This window comes from Ahaetulla prasina, chromosome 5 (genome assembly GCF_028640845.1).
Source record: "Ahaetulla prasina isolate Xishuangbanna chromosome 5, ASM2864084v1, whole genome shotgun sequence".
In the NCBI taxonomy this organism is placed as follows: Eukaryota; Metazoa; Chordata; class Lepidosauria; order Squamata; family Colubridae; genus Ahaetulla; species Ahaetulla prasina.
The window spans coordinates 31329239-31348850 of NC_080543.1; the positions used below are offsets into that span (position 1 = coordinate 31329239).

At 35.7% G+C, this 19612-nt stretch overlaps 1 protein-coding gene across 2 annotated transcripts in view; it reads right to left on the reverse strand.

Annotated features, from left to right (window-relative positions):
* DCLK1 (doublecortin like kinase 1) overlaps positions 1-19612 on the reverse strand; it is a 187690-nt gene that overhangs the window by 39818 nt on the left and 128260 nt on the right. For both annotated transcript variants that reach the window (XM_058184772.1, XM_058184773.1), the window contains exons 7-9: positions 9196-9280; positions 4627-4735; positions 2215-2272 (exon numbers count right to left, since the gene is read on the reverse strand). In XM_058184772.1, coding sequence (XP_058040755.1) covers positions 2215-2272; positions 4627-4735; positions 9196-9280 — 252 coding nt within the window. The remainder of the gene's footprint in view (positions 1-2214; positions 2273-4626; positions 4736-9195; positions 9281-19612) is intronic.

A 19612-nucleotide genomic window follows, 5' to 3' on the forward strand; every position in this document is an offset into this window, starting at 1 on the left:
TTCCAACCTTTTAATTCAAAAATTATATATAACAAATCAAGTTTTCCCAAGCAAAAGAAAAAGAAAATAACAGCTGCATTTCTTTAGACATTTTAGCTATTAATATTTTTCTTCCCAGGACTTCTCCAAGCCAACGTATTATGTCTTGACCTCCCATCCTTACTAAACTGAACATCTTGTTGTTTTCATATCAGGTTTCTCAAGTCACATAGTTTTGTAGAACAATTTAAAAAGTTGCTTTTAACCCCTAATGAAAAATCTAAATGGTCTGAAACCAAACTGGCCAAATAACCATTTTTCTGCATATAATTCTGCTTGAGAATCAGCTCTATCTCAGGGCCCCTCCAGATTCTTACATAATGACAATATGTAAAAGGGCCTTTTCTGTGGCAGCTTCCCACATCCCATGTACCTGCCCCATCTATCTACCTATAGTATATATATCAAATCTATATTGCTTCTCCAGTGCTTGTTTTACAATATGGTAGCTTTTTAAAAAAACAACAACAGAGATGTGAGTCCTCAGAATATTTTAGAGACCGTGAGTCCAGATGTTTGTTGATACTTATATCCTGTCCGGGTAAAAAATCTGTGAGTGGTTTAGAAGAAGAACAACAACACACCAATCACATCAAATCAAGACTCAACAATAAGTATAATATGGCAGCCCATCCATCATAAGCCAAATTATCTTTTTATAAAACTCTGAAGACTTGGCTATTTCCTCCAGGCATTTGGGTTAGAAAGGTAGGCAATGCAGCTTCATCACTAAAAGGTCCCATGTATCTTGGGCAACATGAATCATTGCTTCTGTTGTTGGATTTTAATATTTCTATGCCAACCAAAGTCACTGTTGTGAGATGGGAAGTATCAGCTTATTAGGTAGACCAAGCTTGGCAGGTAAGCTAATTCTATTTTATTGTAAAGCTACAATAATATAATCTTGCAAACCTGAAAGTACAGTTCTCTTCCCTTCTCCTTCATAGCCCAAGAAACTTCTTCTGAGCCTCTTGCCCCACCCACTATTCAACCTTAGGCTATGCTGTCTCTTACCTGATTATTCCCTTGGCAACTTCTCTTCACCCAACCTCCCAAGATCTTTCCCACATACAAGAAACTATATCTATTATTTAAATAAATGCATAAATAACAGAAGCCATTAAAAACATACAATAAGTGCACAATTAAATAAAATGCCCAGTCTTCACTATCTTCAGAAATATTGGCAGGGTAGGGGCCTCCTGCAGAGGTGGGATTCATTTACCTTCCCCACCGGTTCGCAAATGTGAGCGCGCATGTGCTCGCTCGCTTCGGTCGCATGCACCACCTCTGCCCATGTGCACGGCCTTCTGCGCATGTGCAGTAGTCACGCATTACGTCCCGGTGGGTGGGTGGAGCTCCCACAGTCGCTTCTACCAGTTTGCGCAATCCGGGCAGAACTGGCTGAATCCCACCACTGGCCTCCTGTAGCTACAATGGGATGTGTGTACCAAACAGGAAAGGCACTACCACATTTTTCAGGTCCAAATCTCCCTGATTTGTTACTAAATCAGGTATCAAAAGCTTCTCTTCATTTATATACACACAGGCCAGAGAGATTACATTTGAAAGAAACAATTCCTGATACATCTTGAAGACATAATATATAAGGCTTTCTACATTAAAACAAACACCAATTCAATTTGACTATGTAACTGCAGTTGGAAATTTATAAAAAAAATCAGAGTTTGGATATTATATTACAAGAATAATTCATACCTGCTAATATCTTGGCTGCTAAATGTTATAATGATTCTGGCTAATTTTCAAAGGCAGCCCTATGCAGCCCATATTATAATAATCTAACTACATCGGCTGATGAAGTGTTCAAAGAAGTTCACATGTAGCCAAGTTCCTATTACAGGGACTCCTATCCATTTCATCAGTTTCCACATGACCAAATAACTTCAAGATAACATCTCAAGAGATTATTCACGTCATCACATTAGATACCAATTGATACGTAATTCTGAGTCAATGTAAGCTATTTTTTCTATAAAGAACCTTGTGAATATGTCACGGTGCCCTGCCAGATCCTTGTTCCATCTGTTGTTCAGCTAATGTTGGACAACATTTTTTTAAATTAACCATTAAATTGGAGGGCTTGCAGATTTGATCTAATTCATACGATTCATCTGAAACATATGATACTCCACTGAGGATCTCGATACTTACCTTTCCTCTGCATTTACTTTTCTTAATGATTTTCAGGGCATATTCTCTACCAGTTGACCTAACAACATTCATAAGAAAGAAAAAACAGATTAAATTCATTTACCCAATAGTGACAACATTTTACAATTTCAACACACAATTTGAGATTATTTCGCAGAGCAGCCTACACCTATACCTTAATAGAAATGACTAGAAAATCTCCAGCAGAAAATAAGGAACTTTTCAGAACGTTTCTATTCTGTTACTGTGGCAAGCTGCTGTGAAACATGAAGAGATATAGGATATTGATTTAAATAATATAACTGATAATAGAAATGGAAGCATTAAAGATTAAAATGAAGTTTAAATTCAATATTTAAGGCAAAGGCTAGGAAAAATAAGTCCACAAACGTTTTATCATATTGCACCATTGTTGTTTGTTTGTTTTTTTAAAAAGCAACATAATTCCCTGAGCAAGGCATCATTTCCCCACTAGAGGGCTTCTTGGCATAGTACAGTTACTCAGAAATAAGACATTTTATCATCAAAAAACTGATGGATTATCATGTGGAATAATCCTCCTTCTCCTCCTCCCCCCGCCACATATTTTTATCTTAGGTTTCCATGTTCAACTTTTTTTTAAAAAAATCAAATTTTATATTATCAGTTCTAGTGATACCAAAATATATGCAGATACTAATTTATTCTTTGCTTCATTAAGCAATAACAAATTCAGCGTGGTATTTGAATTGTTCCACTCAACCTCCTTTCTTTACTTTCCCTCACCTTAAAATAATACACTTCAGATGGACCTAAATAGATGACAAAACTTTGGTAGGGTAGCCTGAGCTTACACAATTCCCTTCAGTGTCCAGGAACAACATATTTTCTTATTTTTTTGCTTTGTTAAACCATTTGTTAAACTGCAACATGAAGCTTAGAGTACTGGGCTTAAATCTCTGGGGACACAACTTCATCCCTCACTCAGCCTAAGTTATTCTGGGGGACAGATCCTTCCTCACAGACGTCAGTAGAAGGGCGTTGACAGGCGTCAGTAGAACGGAAGAATACGAAAGCTGCCTTGAACTTCTTCAAAGAAAGGAAGAATGAAATGCAATAAATCAATTCTACCCAATCCCTGAATTGGAACAGATAACTTCTTTATTTAATTATACACTAATCTATACTGTTTAGATCAGGGGTCTCCAACCTTGGCAACTTTAAGACTTGTGAACTTCAACTCCCAGAGTTCCTCAGCCGGCTTTGCCGGCAGAGGAACTCTGGGAGTTGAAGTCCACAAGTCTTAAAGTTGCCAAGGTTGGAGACCCCTGGTTTAGATAATTCTGGAAAAGAACACGTTTCATTTGCCTGTGATTGCCTTGGTTGTTTGTGATAAACACAGCTTATCCCATCAGGCCAGGGTTCTTTTGCATAGAGCAGCTAGCTTCTACACATAGGTCCTGCCTACAGAAGGGCCTGTGTATGCCAACAGCTGCTGCACAGGAAATTTTTCTGACATGACCAAAATGCTCCTAAAGGGAGAAAGTGGGATTTCTCCCCAAAATTCCTTCTTTACTAAACAGTTGATGGAAAAACAGCTATTTCATGTTGAGTTGACCCTCAGCAAGTCATATTTTATATATTATAATGAGTGCATCATACACAAACTACTGCAGGTAACAGCGGCAGCAGAGATTTGGAAGTCAAAATTGAAAAAGTTATTTTAAGGAAGGACTTTTTTTTTTATTATTTTCAAGATACTTACTGTGCATGCTTATATATGAAGTTTTTAAACAGCATTGTTTTTCTAAAAGCATATATGTCCCATAAGACCCAACTACAGAAAGACTAATCAAGAATGGTAGAAAATAAAAGCATTTCATTTATAGATTGATTCTAAAAACCCTTTTCTTTATAGGCCTAGCTGGAGTCTTTGTTGTTGTTGTTGTTCATATGTAGTCGAGGCACTATTTTATTACATATCTTTTGTAAATAGAGATATAATCTAGGAATAGTCTAATATTAAAGGTAAAGGTAAAGATTCCCCTTGCACATATCTGCTAGTCATTCCCAACTCTAGGGGGCACTGCTCATCTCCATTTCAAAGCTGAAGAGTCAGCGCTGTCTGAAGACATCTCCTTAGTCATGTGGCTGGCATGACTAAATGCCAAAGGTGCACAGAACGCTGTTACCTTCCCACCAAAGGTGGTCCCTATTTTTCTACTTGCATTTTTTACATGCTTTTGAACTGCTAGGTTGGCAGAAGCTGGGACAAGTAATGGGCGCTCACCCTGTTACGCGGTATTAGGGATTCAAATCGCTGAATTGCTGACCTTTAGATCGACAAGCTCAGCGTCTTAGCCATTGAGCCACCGCGTCCTAGTCTAATGTTAAGAAATGCTTTAACAGTAATAAGGGAAAGAACTTGCTCACCTTTCTATACACTCTTTTACAATGGCAAAATTTCCATCTCCTATAGTCCGACCAACTTTATACCTCTCTGCTATTGAGGCTGGAACCTGGAAGCCTTCATCCAACACTTCTGAAAAGAATTGTTAGTAAGATTTATTTGTGGGAAAAGCAACACATATGTGACATATAATACATATTTTACCTATACCTTTATTGCTTAAGACAATTGAAATCATCCAGAAACGGTATTTTGCAAAACAGAAGAATCATATTGCTGATACTGTCAGACAGTTTCACAATATTAAATATGAAGCTTATGGATGCTGGTGGACCCATTGCTTCTATGGTTTATCTCCTACACATTGATGATCAATTCACAGATGTAACTATCTCATCTCAATGCAGGATTAGTTCAAAACACCATAATTAATTATCTGCAAAAGAAGACTAACACTCAAGCACTTATCTTATTACATCCTGTAAACTGAGAGCAACACAAACTTAATCAAGTGATAATTTCTATTTTCTTCCTTTTGTATAAAATCTTTGGTTTTTAAACAAGTGTTGTCAATGTCACTAACAAGTTCAACCTGGACGCCAGATGCTTAAAAAACCTTCACAGTTAAATCAAGAGAGGAAAAAAGAGGTTATATTTACTGTATTTTAGCAGCCATTAGAGAATTATTACTGTTCAAATATTTTTTAAAAGCTAAAGCCATATACCTTGTCTTAAATAAAACATGATTAGCTTTTTCTAATAATAATAACTCTCATAATAACTCTCTATTTTCTTTCAATCCTTTAAAATTCTGTTCTACAATCAGTGGAATAAGTGAACTATCCTGGCCAGATAAATTCTTGTTTTGTTTTTGTTAAGCTTTCTCAATTTGATTAAAGAGAATTTTCTTTAATAAATTGAGATATAAGGGACACAACTCAGCTTCTGGGGGAAATCTGAGGGCTGCAAAACAAAAGGGGCCACAGCACACTTGTTAGCAAGACAAGACTGCATTTGGCCTTTCTCTATGTTTCACTGTTTAGCATACCTATAATAAGGCTTACACTTACACACTATTTTCCACCTCAAAAAGCCTAGAAATTGTGCTATTTGTTTTCAGTAACCATAGAGCTATTTTATTGATTACTGTGATTCTGGGCGGCATTCAATATGCAAAATTTAAAATAAAACAATCCATGCAATAAAAAAAATATCTAGGAAGAAACAACTACCACCTCACAAATCAGTCGACCCAAAAGGAGTCCAACACCCATTATAATCTAAGGTTGGGAAAAGAACCAAATCCTGTGGGCGCATTTAAATAAGATTAGATTGGGGACAATGCAAACTTTTGGAAGAATAGCAGTCCAGAGACCAGATGCTATACCAGAGAAGGCCTGTTTCTTGGGTCTCATTGAATGCATTGCTTATCAATGGGATCCAGACCATGCTTCTGAATCATATAAAATGGTCAGCAACTGTGAAACACAGGTGGTTCCTCAAATAACCAAGCTCGGAGATAACCAGCACATTGAAATGTACTGAGTGCAGCTTCTACAGTAAAGGTGCTGCATGGACATAACAAGGCATACCCAAAATTGTCTACAGTATGTTGCTGTGCTCTGGACCATCTGCACTTTCTGAGTGGTCTTCAAGTGTAGCTTCATATGGAACCCATTGCAATGATCCAAACACAAGGTGATAAGTTTCTTAGGGCTGCACATATGGGTGCAACTGATTCATTAGATGATTCTGTACAAAGTCTTTCCCAGCAAGTTGTCACTTGTTTATTCAGTATCAACTGTGAGACCAAGTGCAACCCCATTCAGGACTAAGGATGAAGCATATCAATATATGGGTGGTCCAAAAAACCATAACCACTTGGTTTTTTCAGGGCAGAGCTTTAGCTTTTTCCACTGCCTCCTGACTCTTACGGACTCCAGACACAGGGAGTCAGAATGGGCTGGTGAGCCTGGGATTGAAATATTCATCAACAGACTGATGATACCTGACATTAAACTCACCTACAAGGAAAATGTGATTCTCTGCACTTTTTAAAAATTGCAAGATGGCCAAGATATTTGCATATATGTCCTGAGTTTGTTTGATGATTTAAATTTGTTATAGCCATCTATTTCAGTAGATTCTGATTATCTTACAATCAGTTTTATAGTACATTATTCTTCCAACAGAATAGAATAGAATAGAATTTTTATTGGCCAAGTGTGATTGGACACACAAGGAATTTGTCTTGGTGCATATGCTCTCAGTGTACATAAAAGAAAAGATACGTTCATCAAGGTACAACATTTACAACACAATTAAGCAGCAAACTGAATGGCTTTGATTGCAAAAGCTAACAATGGAAGATCTGAAAGGCCAGTTTGGAGACCAATTATTTTGAAGAAGGTCAATCTGTGTGGTCATTGAGACAACACTAGCTTAATGGCATAAAACCAACCAGGCAATTTATGAGTTCTCATATCTCAACTCACTTTCAAAAAAAGACATAACAAGGTAAATCTTTCCATTGGATAACCAAGAAAGAGCTTTGAGAAATTGGTGGATAATTTCTTCTTATTCTGAAAAAATTAGTGAAATAACCCACCCATTTTTTTTACAATCAACATGATGAATTTCAAATGACTATTTATGCTTATTTTGAGATGAGATGCCTAACAAACTTTGTGAATGTAGTTAAGGGAGGTACAAGGGATGTTACAGGAGAGACTCCTATATCCAGGGAAAGGGAGAAGCACGAGAAACAAATTAAAGAATAATTAAACCTTTATCATACTAGACAAAAGTTGTGCAGGAAAATTACTTGGCAGTAATTCAAGATTGATGTCATGCTCTGAAAGATTGATAAACTCAGCAAAAAAGAAAGAAAGAAAGAAAGAAAGAAAGAAAGAAAGAAAGAAAGAAAGAAAGAAAGAAAGAAAGAACGAACTACATAGATTTCTGTAAAGACCTGTATGCTACAAATTAGAATTTCTCTGGCAGAATCTCAAAATAGATGTTTCATGGAGTTCAACTTACACATCATAAGAAAATTATAAATAGCAATAACATACTCATGCTCACCTTAAACACTGGAAGAAGCCTGAAATTATATAGAATTCACTAGCAAATAAAAATTACTTAGCAGCACACATAAAAAAAGGAAAGGTTAAATGCATGTCCTGGACAGAATATATTTAATTATTTCTAAAAAAAATAGCCATATTTTTAAAAAACTGAAACCTCCTTTCATTTAATTGGAAATCTCTTTTTGCTAGAAATTCATTAATCTGAATCACTGCAAAATACAAGAACCCTCTTTTCCCAGTTTCAACCCACAGCTTCTCCCTCAGTTCCCATTTTTAGTTCTGCTTCTATCTTTTCAAAAGAGTCAATTTTTCTCTCCCTAGAAAATTCTCTTACTGGGCTATTGGTTTGTGGATGAACAAGAACCATGCCTCACCTATGAATGAGGATTATTGATGTCTGCAGTGAATGAAAGATCCAAACCAGAGTGCAGACTAACATTCACAATAGTTCAATTCAGTGCACATGAAACTATTATATAATCCCTCATATTTGTGGCTTGTATATAAAAGGTTTAGGCAATAACTAATTAGCTTTCAAACCATAGCAATTAAAACCTCTATAAACAATGTGAACTAGAAAGTTAACCAAAAGTTTTTTTGTCAAGGACCAGTGGTGGGTTTCAAATTTTTTTACTACCGGTTCTATGGATGTGGCTTGTTGGGCTTGGCATGGCTTGGGGGCCGTGGCTTGGTGGGCGTGGCAGGGGAAGGATACTGTAAAATCTCCATTCCCTCCCCACTCCAGGGAAGGTTACTGCAAAATCCCCATTTCCTCCCAATCAGCTGGGACTTGGGAGGCAGAGAATAGATGGGGGACGGGGACAGTCAGAATTTTTACTACCAGTTCTCTGAACTACTCAAAATTTCCACTACCGGTTCTCCAGAACTGGTCAGAGCCTGCTGAAACCCAACTCTGATATGGACTCTCATACTTAGTATATGATATATAAAGGTAAATGTTCCCTTCGCACATATGTGCTAGTCGTTCCCGACTCATCTCCATTTCAAAGCTGAAAAGCCAGCGCTGTCCAAAGACGTTTCCATGGTCATGTGGCCAGCATGACTAAATGCCAAAGGTGCATGGAACGCTGTTACCTTCCCACCAAAGGTGGTCCCTATTTTTCTACTTGCATTTTTTACATGCTTTTGAATTGCTAGGTTGGCAGAAGCTGGGACAAGTAATGGTAGCTCATCCCATTAAGCGGCACTAGGGATTCGAATAGCTGAATCTTTCAATCGACAAGCTCAGCGTCTTAGCCACTGAGCCACCGCATCCCTAGTATATGATATACAGTAGGAATATTTTGACAATTGGGAAAAATGGAAAATGGCTATGATAGTACCTGATTATTCAGTAACACATAGATCCCAAAGACAGTTTAATTCCAAACATCAATTCTGCCCTAATATCAACAATCTTTTTTTAACTTTTAGAGGCAACAACTCAGAGACCTTTGTATTATCACTTTTCAAACACAGAGGCATTTTATCTACTTATATTACCTTCACCAGGCCCATCGGTTTCGTCCATCGAACTGCAGACTTTGGTAGAGGCTAGTGAGGTAGAGGAACCACTGTGCTGAGAGCTCTGAAAATATAGAATTGGATTGGATAAAGATAATTAAATATGGTTTCAAGAAAGCTAGATTATAACAGAAAGTATCTAAATCAAGGGTCTCCAACTTTGGCAACTTTAAGACTTGTGGACTTCAACTCTAAGAGTTGATGTCCACAAGTCTTAAAGTTGCTAAGGTGGGAGACCTCTGATCTATACAGATTCTTGATAGATGATCTGAAATGATCTGATTTTTTAAAAATGGTCCTGAAACATTCTATTCCTGAATACCTTCGGAACCCTTTTTCAATTTACTGCTTATTATGTAAAAACCTGCTATACAACATTTTCTTTTCTTGTTAGCCATCTTACCCTTTTTTTTAACAATTCAGGACATCTTCTGTTAAAACACTCTATCATTGAAAATGTATTGTTCTGTTTCTCTGAGTAATCCCTCATTTAGGATTTGAGGTGTTAATCAACAGTACGTGTTCTGCTTTCTTACCTGTAGTTTGCTACAGGAATAATTTGCCATAGCAGAAAAAAATGCTTATTCAAAAGGCCTGGAGGAAAATCTTAATGTTTCCCATGCCTTCTTCATAAGCAAGAGATGTGCCAAAAGCCATTAACAAATTCAAAGTAAAAAAGAGATTTTGTATTCTCACCTTATTTGTATATAGCCTTCTAATATCATTATGGTAGCTTCCCAGTCCTTGAAAAATGCAACAAATTTTAGCATAAAACCTGGATATGTACCAAAGAAGCTGGTGGTCAGGAAGCCAACATCAGGCCAAGCAAGCTATTATTCAGTTTGCATTTCTGTTAGCTAGATCTTGATTAGGAATTAATACCCTGTCTGTACTTATCTATTATATATTTAATTGGCTACCAATGTGTACATGTATTTTAATATAAATGCCAAGGATTTACCATTATCTATTTTTCTGTTTGTATCGTGTTCAAACAATGAATCATATGTAAATGGTTTCATAAATATATTTGCCCTCTCGCTATGTATGTATACATATAGTGTGTGTATGTGTATGTATTACAAAGGGTGAAGTAAACCATATATATGTTGTGGGTTTGAGCTCCGAGCCTGGCAATTTGGTTGCAAACGTTTCGTCCCCATTCAAGGAGACATCTTCAGTGTGGTATAGATGGTGCTTGTCTGGGGGTGGGGGTGGGTACTGGCCTTTAAATATCTTTCTGAGTCTTGGTCTGATTCCAGGTTGTGCGACTGGCTGGCTATAGTTCCTGAGTCATAGTTCTTGGTTTGAAGTACTGTCTGTGTGATTTAAATTAATGCTGGTGTTGGTCGGCTGTGTATGATGCAGTCGGTCAACCAAATCAACCCAAAACCAGACCATGACATCATCAGAAGACTTCTGAACAACAACACCAGTACTAATTTACATCATACAGACGGTACTTAAAGGCCAGTGCTGCCCCAGACAAGCACAATCCAAAGCACACTGAAGATATCTCCTCGAATGGGGTCAAAACGTTTGCACCCAAATCTCCAATCTCGGAGCTCAAACCAACAACATAACTACCAACCTGAGCTACTAATATTCAGAGACATTCCAAACCATATATATAGTATACTATATTTATTTACTAAATACATTAGATAAATAGGGCTTTTTGCAGACTTTTTCTTCAAATCTTGGGTTTAATAGCAGCTTTATGCCCCTTCCCATTTTGAAGTTCTTCATTTGTATATTTGATTAACATATTTTCCTTATTATTTTTATAGCTAGCTCACATAACTATATATTCTTTCAAGAGGCAACATAATATTTGAGCTCCCCAAATCACAGAGATTTAAAATTGTGAAGTTTTCTGTATCTTCTCGCTACCATCTAGTGGTATTTCTAAGGTTCAGAAATTGTAGTCCTAATAATAATGCTTCTTATATCAAATTCTCTTTGTTTTACTAAATAAGGATATTATCAATAGATTCTTAGCTATAAGGAATCAAATTATAAATTTTTCAGCTACTTAAAGATCAGAGGCAATTATAGTATAAAAGAAGATAAAATCTGTTCAATGTATACTTACTTAATCTTTTGACCCCTTTCTTCTAAGAACTCTTAGAGTTACATTCATTATGCCTTAATCTCTATAACTGATATGACTAATTTCTTCTCGTGAAAGGAAAATTTTACTTATCACTGCCTTCTCATTTCTACTTTTCAATGACAACTCTGAACTAACTTTATCTATAGTTGAATACAATATTAACAGATGGCTGCCAACATATTTCTTGGAACAGTCCACGAACTGAGAATGCTCCCCAGTGGCCAAATAAGTGGATACAAAGAGTTAGTCTAAAGATTGGCTTCAGCTAGGATGATAAGATTCATAGATGAGTTGGAATATACAGGCCTGCAATTTTGCCCATATGCACCATATTCTCCAATTCATTATTTCCAAACCTAATGGCCCAAAGACTGAGAGTTCCAAAAAGATTAAGTCCAACACATCCAAATAATATCAGGTTGAAGAATTCTCTACTGCTCCGATACTTCTTTTATAATATTGGTAAGAGATAAAATAAGACAGTGAAAGACATTCCCAGACTATTAAAGATATCTGAGCATCAAACTCTCATGATAGCAATGAACCTTCCTGGTTTTGCACAAAGAAAACAGACTTTTGCTGCCCGATAGGGACAGGATGGGAATGTACCAAATAAATTGAGCATTTGTATGGGAAGTCTATAGTAAAATCTGAGACAGAAAAGATATCTGATATTAATTACCATACAGTTTCACAGTAAAAAGACGTAAATTTCAAGTTTTCACATATTTATTTCTGTGTTTGTTTCAATACATCATTTTAAAATAATATACATCATAATGTAATTAAAGAATCTGTAGTTATTTATAATGGTGATGTAGCTCTATTTTATTTAGATCACTTTACAAAACAGACTTCACAGAGTTTTAATCTTAAGGAAAAAAACTGAATACCATTTAAAAATCAGATTATTCTGCAATCTTTGATTTCATTGTACAGTTACTTTTCTACAGTATTAATAATACTGTTCTGTTAATAATAATAATAGAACTGAAATATACACTTTCATATAAAGCTCTTTTGATTTTTTAAAAAAATGCAGCTGTTTAAATATTGACACCGATCATTGACTCTTATTAACTTAGGCACATGCATGTCTAACACCCAAAAATCATCATCTATAAAAACATGATTGTTTTTACATAGAATCATTGAATTGGAAAGGATCTAAAATGTAATCAAATCCAACCCCTGATATACTTCAGCATTCAATGCACCATTACTGATTTACAACAATGGAAATTCTGAAATTCTCCAGTGAAGGGGAACAAATTAACATAACATAATAACAGAGTTGGAAGGGGTCTTCTAGTCCAACCCCCTGCCCAGGCAGAAAACTCTACATCATTTCAGACAAATGGCTATCCAACGTTTTCTAAAAAATTTCCAATGTTGCTGCATTTACAACTTCTGCAGGCAAGTTGTTCCACTTATTGATTGTTCTAACTGTCAGGAAATTTCTCCTTAGTTCTAAGTTGCTTCTCTCCTTGATTAGTTTCCACCCATTGCTTCTTGTTCTACCCTCAGGTGCTTTGGAGAATAGTTTGACTCCCTCTTCTTTGTGGCAACCCCTGAGATATTGGAACACTGCTATCATGTCTCCCCTAGTCTTTCTTTTCATTAAACTAGACATACCCAGTTCCTGCAACCGTTCTTCATATGTTTTAGCCTCCAGTCCCCTAATCATCTTTGTTGCTCTTCTCTGCACTCTTTCTTTCTTTCTTTTTTTTTTACATTTATATCCCGCCCTTCTCCGAAGACTCAGGGTGGCTTACAGTGTATAAGGCAATAGTCTCATTCTATTTGTATATTTACAAAGTCAACTTATTGCCCCCCAACAATCTGGGTCCTCATTTTACCTACCTTATAAAGGATGGAAGGCTGAGTCAACCTTGGGCCGGGCTTGAACCTGCAGTAATTGCAGGCTACTGTGTTCTAATAACAGGCTCCTTACAGCCTGAGCTATTCCGGCCCTTTCTAGAGTCTCAACATCTTTTTTACATCGTGGTGAACAAAATTACTTATTGTGGGAATTTATTAATTGATTAATATCTCTTACTGTCAAGAAATTGTTTCTAATCTCTAATCTATATCCTAATCCTTGAAGTATCATTCCTTTTGTTCTTATGTTACCATCTGCAGCAAGTGAGAATAAGTACGAATCCTTTACAATAGCATGTAGTGTAGCTCATGATGATTGTTTAATTGTTTCTGCCAAGACATAAAGAGTATTGCTTGTCAGTAAGTTATATTTTGCCCAGAAAGTATACAGAAAAAAAAAATTCATTGCATTACATTTCCAGAAGGTATGGTGACTGCAGCAGAATTTCAAAAAATTTCTTACTAAATTATGGTCTCTTACCAAAATAATACTATTATTTGGTTAAGTGAATTTTATCTGATTTGTATTGAAATTTATCTTAGAGAATAGCTTGTGGTTTTCATTCTTTTCAGAGTTGTATTTTATTCTAAAAAAAAAACCCATACAAAAGACATTCATTTACCCCAAAGAGCAACTGAAAACCATTCTTGTTCAAGGATTCAGGAAAAATGCTTTTGTCCCTAAATAACAAAATCTGTATTGATTTATAATATTAAACAGAGGGAAAATAGCATAAAATAAGATTAATGTAAATAGATTAGTAGATAATTTTCTCACTCGTTTAAAGCAGATAATGGAATTTCATAATGTCCCTGCTCAATAATAGTGTGATGAAGGATAAACCAAAGATAAATGATTGTGGATTATTAATGTATTCAATAATATTTGCACTGTAAATTCCACCGAGTTTGGTAGGATACACAATTACATTTACATGCAATGGCAGCTTTAGCATGGCAAGGCCAACTTTAATTTAATGTTTCGTTATTCTTCTAGATAGATTCATAAATTATCACCCAATGCATCTTTATGGCTGGGAACTTTTCTGGAGCCTATTTGGATCATTCTAGAGATAGGAGCAAACAATATATAGCCATATAACATCCTGCTTAAATTTTAATGCCCCTCCAGCAATAATTTATATATAATTTATATATTTGGACTGAACCAGTGGTGGGATTCAGCCAGTTCGCACCACTTCGGGAGAACCGGTTGTTAACTTTCTCAGCAGTTTGGTGAACTGGTTGTTGGAAGAAATCATTAGGGCAGAGAACCGGTTGTTAAATTATTTGAATCCCACCACTGGACTGAACATATTATTAAAGGAATAATTGGCGAGCAAGGCATAAAAATTAACAAGCTATGGTTTATTATCCACAACTTTGTGTAAAAGTTTTTGACTCCTGGTGACTGCTTGGACTAATCCCTGTAGATTTTGTTGGCAAGGTTTTTCAGAAGTAATTTACCATTGCTTCCTCTATAGGGCTGAAAGAGTGACTGGCCCAAGATAACACAGCTGACTTTGTGACCAAAGAGAGACTAGAGATCACAATCTCTAGCTTGTTGTTTTAATCAGTACACCAAACTGGATCACTACTTAAAATAAACACTAACATTTTCAAGTAAACATATATTTTGCTTAAAACACACACATTACAGTTGTGGTGTTTTGTTTTTTCTTCCTAATAGTTTGAAAATCTTAATGCACTTATTACTTTAGAGTTCAATATAATTCATTTTTATCTCAGTAATATTTCATCTCTGCTCCTGGCTCAAAAGCAGAACTCAAATGATGCTTTCTCTTTAGATCTGTGGGTGCAGATAACTAACAATCTGAACTGGTCTTTCCAAACATCATCTTAGTGAAACCTGCAAACCAGCATCTGAATTTCCAGCATCCAATGAGGAAAGCATATCTTTGTCCTTCTATCCTGGTCACTTTTTTACAGAGGCATGATTGATTTAACAAAATGCATCACTGCTTAATTTGGTGACAGCCATGCCTCAGATAGAAAGTCCATTCAGAGAGTGGTAAGGACAGCCGAGAAGATTATAGGAGTCAAACACATATTTTATAGACATTATCTGGTAATCTAGTATAAACTGAATTTATACTGGTTAAGCGTATAATCACCAAAACCAGTTGATCCACTCAGGGGGTGATTACACTTGTGTCTACCCCTTTTCTGCCTGATTCAAAAGAATGAAACAATTATTTTTTAAATATCAAGTAATAACAAGTACTTGCATGGGAAAAAGAACTGTGAAATTATATGAGTTTTCCTGAACATGAACTTCCATTAAATGTATTCTTGTAAGGGTTCAGATAAAACGGTCCCAGGCCTTAGAGAAGTTGTAGTAAATTTCCTTACTTTGCTTCATTGAAGTTAGGAAGATATTGCCATTTCATTCACCTTTTTTCCAGTTTATTTTTGCTCTTTGCGTTTACGCAAACTGTACATGTTATTCCTATTTCTGTCACTCTTACTCTTGTTTCTTTCATTTCTATTTATTAGATGAGGGGTTGACCCTCAAAGTTTGAAGGATATTAAATTTTTTCTTAATTATTATTTCATATTTATGGAACTGCAATTTATGTTGCATGACTACAACTGGGCAAACATCCTGGGCAGTTATTGTGAAGTTATGCACACTGTACTTCAACATAGTTGTAGATCACATTAGAATTACTGAGTGGGGGGGAGGAGGAAATAATTCCAGACTAAAAAGGCTTCGTGGAACCTGAAGCACTCAATATAAATGGCAAGTCTAAATTTTAATTTAGGCTGCACCATTTGAAATGTCATCACCATTAAACAAACTTTAAAAGGAAGTTCTTGCTTCAGTTCCTGGCCACCTGGCTGCTTTTATGGCACACCTACATTAAAGAAAGTAGCTGCATAAAAGCAGGATTTGATCTGTAAGTACTTCACTTCCAGATCAGCTTAATTTAACAGATGGCCAACATACCACCATTACTCTATGATGGAAAAAGGAAGATCAGCACTATAGGGTTTCAACCACATTTTACTGAAAGTTTGGTTCTGCAGTTCATTGGTAAATATTTTAAATGGGTAACTTCAGTAATAGTCCTCAGGCTGAAAGTACATCAGTGCATACTAGTGCTTTAAGCATAGAAATTAATATATGCTGAAGATCTTTCTTCTTTTCTATTTTCAGTTTAAAGGGAGCTGTTTATGTCTGATGTATCACAGAAAAAAAAGGTCGTAAATCGGGATGCCTATGATTCTGCTCAATATTTTTCCATAATATTTATTATTGGGAAATAAAAATGGTCAGATTCACTTTACCAAGGTTTTGTTGTTTCCAAACCCTGCAAATGTATTATAACATTTACATTGCCTCATTGTGAAGAAACATTGTACATAAATTTAAGGCTATTACATACTCAGACTAAATATTCGGGCAATTTAAGAGTGTTCTGGGGAAAGAAAAACTAGCAAACTACAATAATCATGTAGTACTGAATTTCTCATCATTTAGAACTGCCAATTCCTAACATAATATAGTTGAAGCCGGGGGATTCAATAAACAAGTTACCGTATATACTCGAGTATAAGCCGAGTTTTTCAGCACGTTTTTTGTGCTGAAAAACGTCCCCTCGGCTTATACTCGAGTATATACGGCTTATACTCGAGTTTTTTTTTTTCTTCTTTTTTTCACATTATACCGGATGGTGCAAACTTGGCGGGCTTTTGCATTAGCGCGGGGAAGCCCTGCCGGTGCAGTGAGAGGGCGGGGCGGGGGAGCCGCCAGCCTTCTCGGCTGAGGGAGGGAGGCTTTCCCTGACCGGTAGCTGCCTCATTTCCCTCCCTCGGCTTATACTCGAGTCCCCAGTTTACCCCAGTTTTTTGGGGTAAAATTGGGGACCTCGGCTTATACTCGGATCGGCTTATATTCGAGTATATACGGTAAATGAAAATATCCTTTAAAATACATTTTAAAGGGCAGTGAAACAGTGTTGTCTATGGTGAGAAAGATGATATTTTGGCAGTTTTCAGGTAACAAGCAAAGGGTATCTTAACTCTTCCAGTTCTCTTTATTTTGTAAAAAACAAATGTCACATTCACATAAAGTGACAATCAGGACAGTAGGTTAATGCAGAGATGACAACGAAGGTATATGATTTTGTTTGTAACATAGTTTTATTCAGAAAGCTTCAATATATTTCAGGGCTATCATCCGGTAGAGCAAAGCAGTTGCTAAGGCAGAAGATGCTGGTATCATGACCAAAATGCAAATAATTTATTCTTTAATATGTTATTATTTTATATTTATTACCAGGAAAGGGGAGATATAGTTTTGCAGTTGATTGATAGATGAAAACAATCAAGATAATTTTTAAACTTTGATTTCTACTTTTAGTTGCTTAAATTTCTTCAGGCTACAATGTAACACACAGTAAAGGAAATTAAGTTTTGTCTCATCACTCCCTGATATTTCTGGGTCTTTGGTACTCTCTGGACTTAGTTGTTTTCTGATGTTACCAAATTTGGTAATGAAATATCTGCAAGAAAACAATGCTCAGAAAACACCAAGGATCTCACAATTCAACCCTGAGCTACAAATATTCTCTTCTATCTGCCTGCTATTTACAAACTCAACTATTATTTTGTATGTCCTACAATAACTTCCTATGGTTCATTACCATAGTATAACAATTCAAGAATCAGTCAGGGGTTTGTAATGGCTGCAAAAGTTGAGGGAGTTAGCAGAGATGGCTAATTTGACTGCTTTGATTAAAGAAACCCCCCCTCCCGGCAATTACCTTTGTTTTTTCTTGGAAATCGCTTCTGGACTTGATTCTTGAGATGGGGGGAAAATTAAACTTGGATTTGGATTTTATTGATTAGATAGGTTTGTTGCTATAGAATGGGTAGTTTATATTACTATGCAAAAGTAAAAAAGTTGAGGTTTGATGCTATTATCTTATTATACTGCACTGAAGGGAGTTGAAAGTCAAAGCCTTTTCTTTCTTTTTCCCTTTGTCCTATACTTTTCCTTTCCCTTCTCCCTCCCTTACTTTTCCACTATTTTCTTTTGTGTTTTTGTATTTTATATTATAAACTAATTAAAAAGGAGTAAAAAAACATTCAACCAACAGTTTGTGAAGGAAACACAGGAAACATTTTTAAATATAGCCAGAATTCATAATAATGGGATTTGTATAACTTACAAAAATGGTTACACTTCTAAACTCGGGTACACATATGTGTTGTTTTTGCTGTCTGGGAAGAGAAAAATTGGGATTTGTTTATTTGCTTAAGATCGTTTTTTAAAATGGAAAAAAATAAATCTGCATTCTGATCACTTTGCTTTCAAGGTACCAAGAAATAAATTATACCAGCATTTTATTTACTCATACTTAAAATAAATGTTTTTTTTAATTTTCATTTCAAAGCCAATAGTAATTTATTTCATAAGTTTTTGTTCTGCTTTTCTTTATCTAAGATTTTTTAATTTCTAGAATTCTCAAATGCTGTATTATCTGTCAGCCACAGTATATTCAGGTAGCTACTAATCAATATTTGCAAATTCAGGAAATGTCAATTTCAAGTGAATTGTTAAAATCAGGAAAAGAAGGAAATGTTTGACTTATCATAGCCAACTACTAGGGAATCTTGTATCTGTCTGAATACTATAATTATCATAATTAGAATGCTGAGATTCTGAATTTCCATGTACCATTTGTTTGAATTTTTTTTTTTACTTTTTATTTTATTAACTAACTTTTTAAATTATGTCTAAGGCTTAAAATATACATATGTGATTAATGAGCTAATTTTCATCCTCAGCAGCAATAGCCAGGGCTTCTCTGAACATTTTAGGATAAAAAAGAGATTCTAATATTACAAGTTTTTTGGGGGCAAAATACAAAAATTGAGGAGGGCAGAAAAATTACTTAAATTTTAGAAACATGTTAGCTAGGAAATTCTGGGAATTGAAGCCTCTTAAACAAGATTGAGAAACATTGCCATAAATCTACCATCCAGAAAAAAAAGCTCTATTAGATGGTCTCCAACTTCAAGGTTTCCTCCCTCAGCATTCACACTTTACATTTTAAAAACCACATTGCCTGTATTTATATTTACAGTCAGTTTCCTATGCATAAGGAAAGTGAAAGTGATCTTGAATTAAATGATATTCTAAAGGCCGAGTCTTCTTTTTGAACTTTTTCATACAGTAATGTACAAATACAAGTGCTCTCTGGTTTTATTTCGCCCCCTCAAAACTCCAATCCAGTTATTCCTTGACCAAACAGAAATAACTTTTTAAAATACAGTCCCAGCTCCAAGCTAATATGAAGTCCTTAACTCACAATGTAATCAGTATGAGGTTCACTCATTTTTGCTGAAATAGTATGAACTATGTTATTT